The sequence below is a fragment of the Mandrillus leucophaeus genome, unplaced genomic scaffold (assembly GCF_000951045.1).
Source record: "Mandrillus leucophaeus isolate KB7577 unplaced genomic scaffold, Mleu.le_1.0 Scaffold669, whole genome shotgun sequence".
Classification (NCBI taxonomy): domain Eukaryota; kingdom Metazoa; phylum Chordata; class Mammalia; order Primates; family Cercopithecidae; genus Mandrillus; species Mandrillus leucophaeus.
Window position 1 is genome coordinate 1,010,782 of NW_012107241.1, and position 15,801 is coordinate 1,026,582.

The window sequence follows — 15,801 nt, forward strand, 5'->3', positions numbered from 1 at the left end:
TGGGAAAGCCTGTCTGCATGAAGCATGAAAAACGTGTTGAAAGGCAGTGGCCCGCTGGGGGAGCGTGAAGGACAGCTAGCGTTGGTAAGATTTTTGTTAGTTCATTAGTTCAACTATAGTAGCCTTCAGCTAAGCACACAGACGCCCGAGGCCCGGATTCGATTCCAGCCGCCGGCCCTCCCTCCTTTCCTCATCCAGCACTCTCCCCCAACTGTCCCTTTCCTCCTGGCGCCCGGGATCGCACCGCCCAGACCGCCCTACTCTCCCTGCCCCGGAAGTTACACGCTGCCGACACCGGGACGTAACTTCCGGGAAGGGTTTGCTTCCAAGACAGACACGGAAGTGTTGGGAGGCGCCGGGAGCCGGTTCGGTTGCCGGTGTCTCTGGCCCTGCGGTCAACCCTGGGAACGTTCCGGAGAGCTAGATTCCTAGAGCCACGATTCCGCTAGCCCCGAACAGACTAAGCCAGTGCTCCCGCCCGCTCCCCCGACTTAGGATCCGATGCCGGCAGCGTCCTGGGGCCCCCGTAGCGGGGCTGGACCATGAGCCTGCTGGACGGCCTCGCCTCCTCCCCGCGGGCTCTGCTGCAGTCCAGCAAGGCCAGGATGAAAAAGCTCCCGAAGAAGAGCCAGAACGAGAAGTACCGGCTGAAGTACCTGCGGCTGCGCAAAGCGGCCAAGGCCACTGTGTTTGTGAGTCTGACCCGCGTCCAGCCGGTCCCCGCCTGGAGACCCTCTCACAAAATCTTTCCCCAAGCTGTTCCCCCTTCCCAGGATGACAGTATTAATATAGTGTTGGCTTTTCCAACATTACTACTCGTTAGCCTTGTGTCCTTGGACAAATTACGTGATTTCTCTGTGTCCTCATCTGTAAATGAGCTAGTAACTACCTTGCAGAATAATGAATATTAAATGAGCAAAGAAAAGTGCTTGGTGCCTAAAAGACATGCCAATAAATTTTAGTCATCGTTATTACTGCAGAACTCTAGGAAATGTATTTGATTCTTGAGATACAGCCCTGAGAATGAGGCATTATTTGTAAAATGAGAACACTGAAGAAAGAGATGATTTGCTCAAGGCTACTGTGTCAGAGCCCTGACTCCAACTTAAATAACCCTGATTCCATTTTATGACTTCCAGTACACAGACTGTTTTCTGAGCACCTCACATCCCCATAACTGCCCCCTTGCCCAAAGAGGTACATGAAACTTTCAGTAATTTCCCCCCTCTAACCTTTGAGTGTTCCAAGTGTTTCTTCCTTTCTTTTATTGTAGAAGCACTGGATTTATTGAATGAATAAACTTAATATAGCTTGCCAGCCATAACTGTATATTAGAATATTTTGACTTGCTTCAGTGCTTGGAAATAGGGGTGGAGTCCTCAAATGTCCCCCCACATCCAAGTCAACAGTTCATCTCTCTACCAAAAGCTTGAACATCTCTCAGCATATTTGGAAGCATAAGGAAAAGTTTAGAAATTAGAATACACATTCCAAAAACACTTATTCAGCACTCGCTATGTGCATTGCTTGCTATTTGCGCTGGAGAGAAACAAGAAAAGTAGAACTAAGAGAACTTGGCATCTGATTGACTGTTCCCTGTCTTTTATCACCTATATGTCAAAGGTACCTAAAGCTTGGAACTTACGTTATTTCAAGGATGTTGGTTCCATCAATAAAGAAGATTTTGTGAAGAAAAAGGGATGTTTTGAACATTGAGAATTTGAGTTTCCACCTATGGAGCATTCAGATTCATCATTCCCTTCAGGATTGGAGCTTGGGAGATAGACTGAGTCATAAGTTACCAAAAAAAAAAAAAAAAAAAAAAAAAAGATAATACCTGAATTCATATAAGTAGATTATGAAGTTTAAGAATTTTACACCGTAAATTTGAATTTGTTCTGTCCAGTTTTTCTCTATTTGGGTTAGACTGGCTTTATAAGTTTCTCAAGAGTTGAGGCACTTGAGAATAGATAGTCTTCATATTTATAGTATTTAATTTAAGCATCTGTGGATTTAAGCAGTATGCCTTTTTCTGAGCCAAAGGCTATACTAATTAGGGTGACCATTAATCTTGGCTTACCCAGGACAGTCCTGGTTTACCATATTGTTCTGGCATAAGCATTAATAGTACCCCCTTTTCACTCAAAGGTGTCCCAGATTGGATAATAAATTACATAGCTACCCTGCCCATAGTAGAACCTGACTACCTTTACCTATGGATTTATTTATAGTTTGTCACAAGGTAGAATAGCTCCTCCTCCTCACTCAGTAATACAAGCTTTTTTGGTTTGAAATATGGATCCTCTTCCCAGCATAATAATGTGATTGTTTATTCATTTTTATATGATTATATTCAAATTTTTACTTAAAGGAAAATGCTGCTATTTGTGATGAAATTGCTCGTCTTGAAGAAAAATTTCTTAAAGCAAAAGAAGAAAGAAGGTGAGCTGGCTTCATTTTGTGTTCAGCATCACCTTTTTGGTGATTGATAATAGTGTTACTGCTCTGGAGATTTTTTTCCCAGTGGGATTTATGCACATCACACAGCCCCTTGGCCACTTGATCAAGTACAGAGAAACTTAACCTATGGCATTGGTTCCTGCACACCCAAATTACGTTGAGCCAGCTCAAGTTACGTGATGGGACAGCTCTTCTACTCATCTTTCTGAAAAAGCTGTCTTGCCACATCTCATTAATAATCTTGTTAAGATTATTTAATCTTATGGCCCAATTATAAAAGCCAAGTGATAAAAGCAACTGCCTCTTATTCTACAAATATTTATTCTGTACATACTATTCTGTGCAAAGCACAATGGGTATATATACATCTGTAAATAATATGCCTTTCAGAAGCCTAATACCATCCAACATCAAGGTAGAGGAACCGTCCAGATGCAAGGGATAAGCTACAGTTCTTATCCTTGGCCTCTTGAAGTATTGATTATCCTCCAGGGCTTTATGATTCATAGGGTCTAATAAGAACCTTTCTTTTATGATCATAGTAATCTTTGTATACAGTTCTGGCTTTTCCCAGCACTTGAGTAAAATACTGAATTGAGACAATATGGAAGTTCATTTCTCTGCTCCTTTCCTTCCTGACCTCAGGTACTTGCTAAAGAAGCTCCTCCAGCTTCAGGCTCTAACTGAAGGGGAAGTACAGGCTGCAGCTCCTTCCCACAGTTCCAGTTTGCCCCTGACTTATGGTGTGGCCAGCTCTGTGGGAACTATACAGGGAGCTGGGCCTATTTCAGGGCCCAGCACTGGGGCTGAGGAACCATTTGGGAAGAAATCGAAGAAGGAGAAAAAAGAAAAAGGCAAAGAGAACAACAAACTGGAAGGTACTTTGGGGAGATGATATCAGGTGTCCCAGTGACTCACCTACTAATGACAGTTAGACCTGGTACTAACTGACAGACACAGCTACAGATATACTTAGAGTTTCATCTGGTTCTTAAGGAGCCCTAAGAGCCCTTGAGAAACAAATGTCAAATGTATTAGAGCCACTTTGGGTGGAGAAATCCTAGCTAGTCTTTGTTAAATGCAAGGGGAGCAGACTGAGACTCTCTAGGTTGCATTCCATTTAGTCTTTCCTAGAGACAGGGAAATGGGCTAGGTGGTCTTTGGAGCACACTGCTGGCTTGGGAAATTTCTGATCTTACAAAAGAAATGAGAGGCCTTAAAAAGTATAAGGCCTTTAGCTCCTAAGCACGAATCTGGGCAGGTTAGAAAGATATTCAGGGCTTTGGGCGAAAGCCCCACGTGCCCATTCAGTAAGTATATAAAACCAGGATTGGCTTATTACCCTTACCATTCACATGCAAATTTATCCCTTCCCTTCAACATTGGGAGGGGCCTAAAGTGGGTGACCCCAGATTTGCGTTTCAGTTCTGAAGAAAACATGCAAGAAAAAGAAAATGGAGGGAGGTGCTCGCAAGCTGGTTCAGCCCATTGCCCTGGATCCCTCAGGACGGCCTGTGTTCCCCATCGGACTAGGGGGTCTAACAGTATATAGCCTGGGGGAGGTGAGTGAGACCAGCGATATTTAGAGAGGAGAATCAGAGAAATATGGGAATGGGGTTGAGCCTTCCCTCCCTGTTCCCATTAGCGGCAGCCCCTTGCTGATCCATACCAACCTCAGAATGTCTCCAGTCCCTGCCAACCCAGGTCAGTGTTGTCTGCTACACAGCCTACTCTCTGTCTTTGTGTGATTTGTCACTCTTCGCAGCCCCAAAGTGGTTCTAAAGGCTACCACAGGAAACTGGACTTCTCAATTCCTCAGTGACCTCAATCCCAGGTTGGGGGAATGTTTTTTATAGATCATCACCGACCGACCTGGCTTTCATGATAAGAGTGCCATCTACCCTGTGGGCTACTGCAGTACTCGAATATATGCCAGCATGAAGTGCCCAGACCAGAAGTGTCTATATACCTGTCAGATCAAGGATGGTGGTGTGCAGCCTCAGGTACCCCCTCTAATAATAACCATTGTTTGTCTTTCGAACCTTCTCTATGCCAGGATATGTATTACCTGTTCTGACACCTTATAAGGTAGATACGTATAATCACCATTTGGGTAATTCCAAGATCCTGAAGAGTGGCTGGCCCTAAGTCGCACCTCTGCTAATAAGTGGTTGAGCTTGGATGTGAATCTATTATCTGTCTCATTCTAAAACTGATGCCCTTTTCCCTTGAACCATGCTACTTCAGCTGCTGACTTTGTGACTATGTGAGGCTTGATCAAGCCTACTTATGTGAGGTACAGGCCAAAATAGAGGGAAGATTAGTTTGATGTACACTGCCATGTCAAGTTGGACCAAGATGGAGTTAGCAAAGAAGTTGCATATTAGTTTCTGGCTGCAAATACTCTTAAGGACCTGAGAGTCTTAAATCCTAGTCTTACTAAATACCTTTTTTCATCCTTCTCAGTGCTAAGATTTGAGACAGTTCATTTTCCCCAACCATCATCTCCTGATTGTTGGGGAAAAACAAAAAAATAGACCATTTTCAGAGTTCTAAGCTTCACTGAGGAAGTTACAGATCCCTAGAAAGTAAGGTAGAAGGAAGTAGAGGCAAGGTAAGGAACCTTTGAGCAGAAGCTGGGAGAACCCTGAGATGGCTTGACTTCTTGTAGATAATATTGCATCACACCTATCAGAGCACTGTTAGGCATAGTTGAGAGCTCACGTGACCTCCATTATACAACAGTTTCTTTAGAAAGACTCATTATTGTAACGGTATACCATATGTATAATACATCTATAAATGCAATGCAAATCTAGTCAAAATCCTAAGTAGAAATTGACAAGCTGATTCTTAATTGTCTCTGAAAAGCAAAATGCTAAAACATTTTTGAAAAAGAAGAATCTGTGGAGTTTTTAGTTTTCTTTTTTAGGTCATTAACCTAACTGGACATTATTTTTAGGTTTGTGAGCTAGGGATCTAGCTTCAAATTTTGTTACAACTAACGTCAAGCAGCTGTTTTTTATATATATATATACACACACATATATATGTACACACACACACACACTAAATATATGTAATTGTTGTATCTGTTTCCAGATGATTCCTTTTTATTGATCTATTTGTCTATACATGTCAGTATGACTTTTTATTACTTTAGCTTTATTGAATATTCTATAAATATGTTAAAGGAAAATGTAAAAGAATTTTTTGTAATCTTAGGGTGAGGTGAAAAAGCTTTCTTTATTAGCAAGACATGAAACTTAGAAACCATAATGGAACATAATAACATATTTAACTATTAAAAATGTAAACACTTCTGAATGGCAAAAGACACCATGATCAAAGTTAAAACACAAGCACTAAACAGGAAGAAAACGTATGACGAAGTATTAATACCAGATAAAGTGCTCCTGTAGAGTAAGAAACAGCAATATTAAAAAAAACAAAAAACAAACAAACCCACAGGCATTTCACAGAAACAGTGCAGATGGTAAAGTGTGGGCCTCATCAGTAAATGGGGAAATGCAAATAAAACAAAAATGAGATCTTATTTTGCTCATAGGCACATATCAGAGGGATTAATAATATCCAGTGCTGGCCGAGGTGGAGGAAAAGGAGTACTCGTTAGTAGGAGTGAAAATTGGTAGTCTTTTGGGAGGGCAACTTGGCAATATCAACAATTTTAATATGTGTGTCATTTGACCCAGAATATGTCTAGATAGTCTAGTATCTAGACTGCACTAGGTACATATTTGCACCTAGAGAAATGTGCAAATGTGAACCAAGTAACATGTAACAATGTACATTGTAGCAGTATTTGCAATAGCAAGAAATTAGAAATAGCCTAAATACCCATCATGAGAAAATGGTTAAGTAAAATATATCCACCCTTGTATGTACAGCAATTAAAAGAATGAAATAGATTTATACATTAGTACTAACAAGGAAGTATCTTCAAGACTAAAGTATAACATTTCTACCTTTAATGCTCTTTACTCAAATAAGGTAGAAATTTCAGTACAAAAATAATTGAAATTGACATGACGGATACTAAACAGTAGAGCAGTCCTGGACTATTTGAAATTAATTGCTCACAGCAAAATTAGGCGGGCCTGGCGGCGTGCACCTGTAGTCCCAGCTGCTGGGGAGGCTGAGGCAGGAGAATGGTATGAACCTGGGAGGCGGAGCTTGCAGTGAGCCAAGATCACACCACTGCACTCCAGCCTGGGCGACAGAGCAAGACTCAGTCTCAAAAAAAAAAAAAAAAAAAAAAAAAAAAAAAAAAAAAAGAAATTAATTGCAAACAGTGTTTTCATTTATTAGCTGAGAAATAAATATAAAACATTAGAATCTTAACCTGGCAAGATATGCCATTGGTTGAAATAAGAAAACCACCATTGACTGAAACTACTCACGAGAGAATTTATTACTGACAAAATTGACAGATCTCTAAAATTTGACACAGGAAATTGAATCCAGTGAAATAATAACCACAGAAGAAAACTAACAGTAGTAGAACCTATACTCAGTAAAAATTGGTTTGACTTTTTTAGAAATCAGTAGTGCTCAATATCATTCTAAAAAATTATACAGAAAATAAATTAATCCTGTTCAGGATAATTCGACTGAAGTAAACATTGAAGAACTAGAAACTGTTTAACTGAACTTTATGACTAGTCAAAGAATTTAACTGGCTAGATAGAACTTGTTACAGAAATATTTTCCTGGCAAAAAAATCATTGAGCTTTATAGAAAATTGGCCAAATAATTAAATCAGTTAGTTAACTTGTTACATTTGTTAAAAAATATTTTCTTGGCAAAAATTCCTCAGAATTAGTATAATTTCGATGCAACAGTTTCTTTTTATTAATATAACCAAGATATTTTAACATTCAAAATGAAAGCAAATACAATGAAATGGCAGTTTGCAGTCAGCCTGTTTCTCCTAGATCTTGTAAAATTGACTTAGAAGATTACATGGAGAGTGATCTCATTTGTTTTTAAAATAGCATTTGTATTTGTACTTAAGGATATAAGTAAGTGGATTGGAAAGGCATATAAGAAATTAAATGCTTACTTTTGGAAAGCCGTCAACCAAGAAGGGTAGAACTGAAACAGTCCAAGGACTTTCTCTAGGTACTTGGATTTGTTTAAATTGTTAGCAGCCCTGTAGGAGAGTATGTGTGTCCCTTTTGAAGATGGTGTACATCAGCTTCAAGTTCCAGAGTAAAGAAATATTTACAGAGTAGTGTGCCCTCTTTCCTTCCTTCGTGAGGATTGATCTCATTGCTCGTTTATCCTTCTCAGTTTGAAATTGTTCCTGAAGATGACCCCCAGAATGCCATCGTCAGCTCTTCTGCAGATGCTTGTCATGCAGAACTGCTCAGGACTATAAGTGCTACTATGTAAGTTGACCAAAAGCTTGAAAACAGGCTAAAAGATCACTGTTGGTACAGTGAAACCTTTTCTCTTGCTTTGAATGAGTAGAGATACCTCATTTTATGGAAACCTATCCTGGATCCTCCTGACGTCATACCAACTAGAGCCTCCACATTATCAAAGTCAAGAAAGCTTATCCTGTTTGTTCATACCACTATTCTGTTCTTAAACCCATCTTCATCTCCCGCTAAGCTCTCAAACTAAAATTATCCCTCTCCCGTTTAGGGGGAAACTAATGCCTAACCTGCTTCCAGCTGGAGCTGACTTTTTTGGGTTTTCTCATCCAGCCATCCAAAACTTGATCCAGAGCTGTCCAGGAGCTCGAAAATGCATCAAGTAAGTGTGGTCAAATTCATTCCCTTGACAAAAGCTCAGTGATCAGCCGGCCAGGGACTGGCAGTTACTACTTTGTTCACTCACCTGCTGTGTCCAAGGCCTGCCTGCTTCTCAACCACTATGGCTCAGTATTGGCCCCTTAGCCTTCTGGACAGGTGAGCAAGAGCCAGGACTCCACTGTTCGCTGATTATGACTATTTTATGTGTGTACCATGACAGCAAAATGGGTGGGAAATCTCGCAGAATGATTTGTCACTAAAGAGGCCTACTTGTTTCTTTTAGGTTTTTGTTAGCTAATATGTGTTTTAGATATATATGGGAGGAATATAAAGAAAAATTACCTGATCCCTTTGGAGGTAGGAATGGGTATTTATGTCTAGCAGATAACTCTCAAGGGTGATTTCCCTTGCTTCTGCAGTTACCAGTGGGTGAAATTTGATGTGTGCAAACCTGGAGATGGGCAGCTACCTGAGGGGCTGCCAGAGAATGATGCAGCTATGAGCTTTGAAGCCTTTCAGAGACAGACCTTTGATGAAGATCAGAATGATCCCCTTCTGCCAGGTATCTTTAACTTTACCTTTCTGGTTTGAAAATTGACTGTGTTTAGGCTACCTTCCCACCTTCACGCATAGCCGAGTACCCTAAATATCTATGCATTGAGTGATAAAAGCTTTCACTGAATAAGCCTTGCAGAGTGCTGAGTCAGAGGGGGACCTGCGGCCTGCATAGCTTCCGAGATTACTCACAGATGTCATGGGGAGCACCTGCGATCATAGTAAGGCAGGGTACCCCAGAAACGAAGGTAGCTTATTCTGAAAGCTAAGCAAGAGCGGAGCAGAACACCAGGGGAAAGTTTACTGTGCAGGGAATAACATCTCAAGCGAAGTCAGTGGGATCAGGTGAAGGCCTTGGCCCTGCCTGTGTTCCATGAATTCCTCCCACAAATGAGTGGAGTGATCAAGGGTTCAGGCTTTGGGGTCATATAGGGAAAACCCTGGGTTAAAAAATGGAATTGAAATTCTCACTCTTTGCCTAATATACTATATAACCCTAGGCAAGTCACTTAATCTGTTTCAACCAGTTTTCATTGTAAAAGTATCTGTCCTGTTGTAACAAAGGCAAAATTGAGCTGTCAAATGCAAGGGTGTTAAGGAATTGATTGAAAGGACAGGTATGTGTCTGACCAAAACAGTCTGCTCAGACTCCCAAGCAGCAGTGGAACTTAAGGAATTGTTTTCCCCAGGATCCTTGGACCTCCCAGAGCTTCAGCCTGCAGCCTTTGTGTCTTCTTACCAGCCCATGTACCTGACACATGAACCCTTGGTAGATACTCACCTGCAGCACTTGAAGTCTCCATCACAGGGTAGCCCAATTCAGTCTTCAGATTGAACAAGAAGGGATCAGATGCCACATCGTTTTCATCGTGATTAATTTAACTTAAACTAAAATTTTGGGCATATGGAAGAAGGCAGCAATTCAGAAGTAAAGAAGATATTCACATATTTCATCATGGAGGGTCCTGTAGTGACGGTTTTCCCTGGGAAAAATTTCAGCTGCTTTATTTTTAGTAATAAATTTCTCTTGTCAGTTCTGTTTATTTTCATCTTGTTGTAATCAGGATATAATCTTTTTTGCTTAGCTGTGCCTGAGGTAGAGTCAACTTCAGCCTCTTATAAACAAGAGTGATAGAGAGCTGCTGTCTAGTCTATTCAGGCTGCTACAACAAATACCATAGACAGAGTGGTTTATAAATAACATGAATTTATTTCTCACAGTTCTGGATGCTGGGAAGTCCAAGTTCAAGGTGCTGGCAGATTCAATGTCTGGTGAGGGCCCACTTCCTAGTTCTTAGACAGCCGTCTTCCTGCTGTGTCCTCACGTGGTAGAAGGGGAAGGCAGCTCTCCGGGGTCTCTTATAAGAGCACTAAGCCCGTTCATGAAGGTCTGCCCTCATGACCTAATCACCTCCCAAAGGCCCCACCTCCCAATACCATCACATTGGGGGTTAGGATTTAACTTATGAATTTGGGGGAGATATAAACATTAAGTCTATAGCAGCAGCTAATGAGGGAGATAGGGAGGTTCTGACAAACTTCTACTCTTGATTCTGATCCTAATTCAAGGGATATCAAGTCCCAGCCCCTGCAGCCCAGGCTGCTGCTTTATTTTCACGTCAGTATCATCAAAATCCAATCTTCTGCTTAAACTCAAGATGGAAAGTCCAGTCTAAGGTCCACTGTTCATCTTTTTCTTCACATTTGGCACATCCTTCTTTAACCCTTCGTTATCGCACCTCAGAGAATGTGCTTTTTAAAGCTCAATACATTGAAACCAAATGATAACACAAATTCACATATAATTGGGGGTGAGCCCCATCCTCTGTAACAGACTTAGTCCTGTCTTTTCATTAGCCATGTAGTAATATAACTCCATGTTCCATGCAACTGGATTTTTGGGCCCTGTTAATAGCATTAAGGTAGAGGTTCACTGTATCACCTAACAACTCAGCACTACCTGTGGGATGCCTTAGGTACCCATCACCAGGTTGCCAAGGGCTGTGTGGAAAGGGAGGGACAAAAGGACCCAGAAGAATGGGGATGGAGTGGTGAGAATGAAATGGTTAATGCACTACCATTCATAATTGCCAACTGAGGACAACACAAATGGGATTGGTATTTTATAGTAATAAATCTGCCAGCAGAGGGAGGGATCAGGCAGCAGTGTTGAGAGCACACCACACTGGCCGGTGTAAACTCAGAAGCCAAGTTAACTGGTATCTTATGATTTGGAGTATAGTTTTTTTATAAGTTGTACACATTTTACAATGTAAAAGAAACAACATTTCTATCATAGTGAATCGGGTGGGAAGGGGAGTGCTTAAAATGTTAATGTGTTTTTTTTTCTCTGCATAAATTGCTTACGCATACTGGCACTTAACACAGAAATGGCACGTGCTGCTTTTTTCATATAACAAACATTTTCCCACTAATACAGCCTGAGTAATACCCATATTAAAAGAGCCTCATTTTAGACAGACATTTACAATTTTTGGAATGTATCACATGGAGAAAGGTTGACACTGTTTTTTCAACTATTAATGCGTATACAACTATAGTGTGTACGTACACCACATATACATATACTTGTATGGAGATATGTGTAAAATGTTTTTATTATGGATCATGGATTTAAGAAACTTGAAAAGCCGGGCACAGTGGCTCACACCTGTAATACCAGCACTTTGGGAGGCCGAGGCAGGTGGATCACAAGGTCAGGAGATCGAGACCATCCTGGCTAACTCAGTGAAACCCCGTCTCTACTAAAAATACAAAAAATTAGCCAGACGTGGTGGTGGGCACCTGTAGTCCCAGCTACTTGGGAGGCTGAGGCAGGAGATTCACTTGAACCTGGGAGGCAGAGGTTGCAGTGAGCCGAGACCGCACCACTGCACTCCAGCCTGGGCAACAGAGCAAAACTCCATCTCAAAAAAATAAAATAAAATAAATTGAAAAACACTGCCATAGTATACTTAAACTATCTTTTCATCTGTCAGATTGTTAACGATTTTTTTTATTTTAACAACATCCAGTGTCAATGAAGGTCAGGGAACAAAAGGACTTCCTTGGTGAGAATGTAAGTTGTTTAATCCTTTGGGAGGGTTAAGCTGTAGGTATCAAAATTTTAAATATATATTTATCCCCTTCCACGTTAAGGACCCTAAGAAATAGTATGTGGTATGGACGAGTGTGGTATGATGTTTGCATGTGATATTCATTACAGTATTATTTTAATAGAAAATTATTTTAAAAATCCATATGTCCATTAATAGGAAATTGGTTAAATAAAATGAAGCTTCCACAAACTGAAACACTCTAAATCTATATTTACATAAGAAAATTATTTTGGTAAAGTAAGTCAAAAACACAGATTACAAAATAATATGTAGTGTATAACTCAAATCAAGTGAACAGTTCAACAAAATAGTTTCTCTGAATGATGAATTTGGGGGTGATTTTTACTTGCTTATACTTTAATGTCCAAATTTTCTACAGTGCCTATAAATTTCATTTTAAAACTAAAAAGTTATTACATTTGGGGAAATACAGTGAATTCCCACATAATGTTTTAAATTATTCTGCCACTAAAAATAAATGTACATGACTTCATTAACATAGTCATTGCCTAAACCATATTTTTCACACTATGTATTCTAGGTTCCTGGAGGTGAAAGGAACCTGGACTTAGAGTTCTTCGCTACCTCTAGCTGCCCCTGAATTAGAACAGCCCATGGGGGTTTGTGTATTGGGGGTGGAGGAGTGGACATGTAGATTGACTTTTCCTCAGGCATCAATCTGTTACGAGGTTCATGGTTTCTTTTTTTTTTTTTTGAGACAGAGTCTGGCTCTGTCACCCAGGCTGGAGTGCAGTGGCGTGATCTCGGCTCACTGCAAGCTCCGCCTCCCGGGTTTACGCCATTCTCCTGCCTCAGCCTCCTGAGTAGCTGGGACTACCACCTCGCCCGGCTAGTTTTTCGTATTTTTTAGTAGAGACGGGGTTTCACCGTGTTAGCCAGGATGGTCTCGATCTCCTGACCTCGTGATCCGCCCATCTCGGCCTCCCAAAGTGCTGGGATTACAGGCTTGAGCCACCGCGCCCGTCCGAGGTTCATGGTTTCTATGGGGCCAGATGCAGGAGAGGTCAAAGCATGGGCAACAGGAGTTAACTGAATGAATTGAATGCTAGGAAGTCCTCAGGGGAGCCAAAGTTCCTTGTAAAGTGTGCAGATTTTTTGTTTTTTCACTAAATAAAATCTTGGCACTGACAAAAGTTATTCCTGTTTGGAGCTACACCAGAACCCCCTGGAATTCTATAGAGGGGTAGAACTAAAGCAAAAACCATCATTCATTCTACAGAGTGATTATAAATTTCATTTTCAAACAGTAAACAGTTCCTAAATTGGGGGAAATATAGTGAATTCCACATAATGTTTTAAATTATTCAGCCACTAAAAATAAATTTACATATGATTTCATTAATATATTCACTACCTAAACCATATTTTTTACACTCCGTAAAATACATTGTATATGTAGAGTGAGTGATGCTTTTTGCTTTAGTTCTCATTTTTCACACTAAGGGGAGGAAAGCTACCCATAGATAGCATTCTTGTTCCTTTTCACACGCTTCAAGGACAATTTGCAAGTTTTGACTGGATACAAATATATACACATCACTAGTGATTATGCTTTTATTTCCAACTTCTAATAGGTAACATAATTTTCAGGCACCGTTAACTGTTTTTAATCCGTCAGTAAACTGCATTAAGATTCTTAATAATAAACACAAAAGGTCTCTTTCATGTTTGTATCATCTGCATTATTTTTCTATATGCTTGTCATGTGGCTTTACTTTCAGCCTCACTCTCTCTTTTCTTCCAAATGGATTATCCTTAAACCTTTTACCTTTAAAGAGCCTAAGATTTATATTTAACTCGAACAACACATTTGCCTCTGTTGCCCCTATGTTCATGTTTTCCTAAGCCAGAGTTTCCCGTCCCTCCTGTTCCTGGCAGCCCAAGTGCCTTCCCTGGGCTACTCCCACCTGGCCCTTGCTTTTCATTCCTTAGGGCAGTCACTTAGCACCTCCCAAAGTGCCTGTACATGTTTCCTATTTCTTAAACATTCATATTATCATTATTTACATTGAAGGAACAGAATTGGTTTGGGCTTGAAGAGAATACAAAGAGATCTGTCTTCAATTATCTGAAAGACTCCGACAGTAGTAAAGTTTCACAGGAGACAGATTTCAGTTCCACATAAGGAAAAACTTGGAAAGTTTTAATGGAAAGTTCATACAGAGATTCAGTAACCACCTGTCAGAAATTTTGTAAAGAACACACGAGGGCGTGGTGGCGGCGCCTGTAGTCCCAGCTACTCCGGAGGCTGAGGCAGGAGAATGGCGTAAACCCAGGAGGCGGAGCTTGTAGTGAGCTGAGACCCAGCCACTGCACTGCAGCCTGGGCGACAGAGCGAGACTCCGTCTCAAAAAAAAAAAAAAAACACATGAACACTAGCTGGGCTATGCGGCCTTTAAAATCTTCCAATCCTGAGATCCCACAACTCTGGATAACAAGGAGCAAAAGTATTAGATATTTCACTCCCATTAATATGAGGGAAGTGAATGATATTGAGGTCCAATTTGTCTGTAGTTCAGAATTAGTCCAATACAGACCCTTCGACTAACTAGGGGACAAAAAAAGCAAGCATTTCAAGTTACCTACCAGCCTGGGCTCATCAGAATATAGAAACAGCCATGTGCTAGCTGGAAGCCATTCAATGAGGCTTTCTATTAATTTCCTTTAAAAGCAATGGTTATTATTGAAACTCCTAAATGCTAAAATCTGAAGGACCCATCCTTATATCTAAGTTCTGATCATATTGAAACAGTCATTTAGCAACATTGCTCTGATGTCCAGAACCCTGGTCTGTAATGAAAGCAATGAAGGGAGGGGCTGGCAGGGCACTGCTGGGGTGGTATAGGGGACACTGCTTATATTCACAAGGCCACGTGGTCCAAGCATAGCGGAGAGCAACCACGGTGCCCTGACAAGAATCAATCGCCAGGGTCAGGGACTGGGTGGAGAAGGTGTTCATGGAAGCTGGAAGCCACTTGCATCGATGGTCACTGCAACAGGAGATCTAATAAGAGAGCCATAAAATAGGAATGATTAGGTCAGAAGGGTCTTCTAAGAAGCGGCACTGCTCTTTCAGACAGAATGGATGGGAGGAAAGGAGACACTCATCACCAAGGACCTACTCCTACAGTAACCAGAAGAAACCTGAGCCCACTTTGGATCTAGTCAGTATAGCCACAGGTTGATAATACATGTTCATGTGATTAAATAAATAATTTTAATAAATAAAACATTCGCTGGGGGAGACAAGCATGATCACATGAGGCATTTAGGGAAGGCTCCCCTGAACATTCTTTGGGTGACCCCTCTTGCCAAACAGCAAGGCAGGCAGGAATTTAAGTGAACAGAGTGGCCCAGCTGCTGCTGCTGCTCTGTGGCACTCCCAAAGGGGCATAAAGGAACTCTAGATACGAAGCCTTTCTCAAGCCAGAAGGCAATCCAGAAACGGGAATACAAATGATCCAGAACCCAAAGGTTAAATTCTGTCCTGGAACAGAGGATGGGCAGACCACCAGCAACTGACTAAAGGAGGAGAGCTCAGAATGCAGACTTCTCAGTTCACCTGGAACCCAGTGTGGAAAGAAGCTAAGTGGGGTAAGTGCCAACCAAGCATCTGAGGCAGGTGGATACCGTAGTTAGGACTTCAGAAACAGCAGCCCTAGATAAACTCCTGTGTAGTTAAAAGTTTGCTTTTAATACTCTTTTCTCTTCTCCAATGCATTCTTTTCACACACCCCTTCCCAACCTAAGGCCTCATGATTCCCAAAGTCACTCATTTAAATGTTCCACGTAGGAATGCCTCCACCCCCCACCCTCAACTATCAGAGACTCCTAAATAACCTCTTTCATCAATGGCCCCAATTCCA

At 41.2% G+C, this 15,801-nt stretch overlaps 1 protein-coding gene across 1 annotated transcript; it reads left to right on the forward strand.

Moving 5' to 3' along the window:
• The first annotated feature begins 303 nt into the window (after positions 1 to 303).
• TBRG1 (transforming growth factor beta regulator 1) lies at positions 304 to 13,063 on the forward strand. The gene is made up of 10 exons (XM_012001669.1): positions 304 to 692; positions 2,372 to 2,442; positions 3,106 to 3,338; positions 3,886 to 4,022; positions 4,317 to 4,463; positions 7,774 to 7,871; positions 8,131 to 8,241; positions 8,660 to 8,802; positions 9,485 to 12,603; positions 12,905 to 13,063. The coding sequence occupies exons 1-9, from the start codon at positions 543 to 545 to the stop codon at positions 9,628 to 9,630; spliced, it is 1,236 nt and encodes a 411-aa protein (XP_011857059.1). The 5' UTR covers positions 304 to 542; the 3' UTR covers positions 9,631 to 12,603; positions 12,905 to 13,063.
• The last annotated feature ends 2,738 nt before the right edge of the window (positions 13,064 to 15,801 follow it).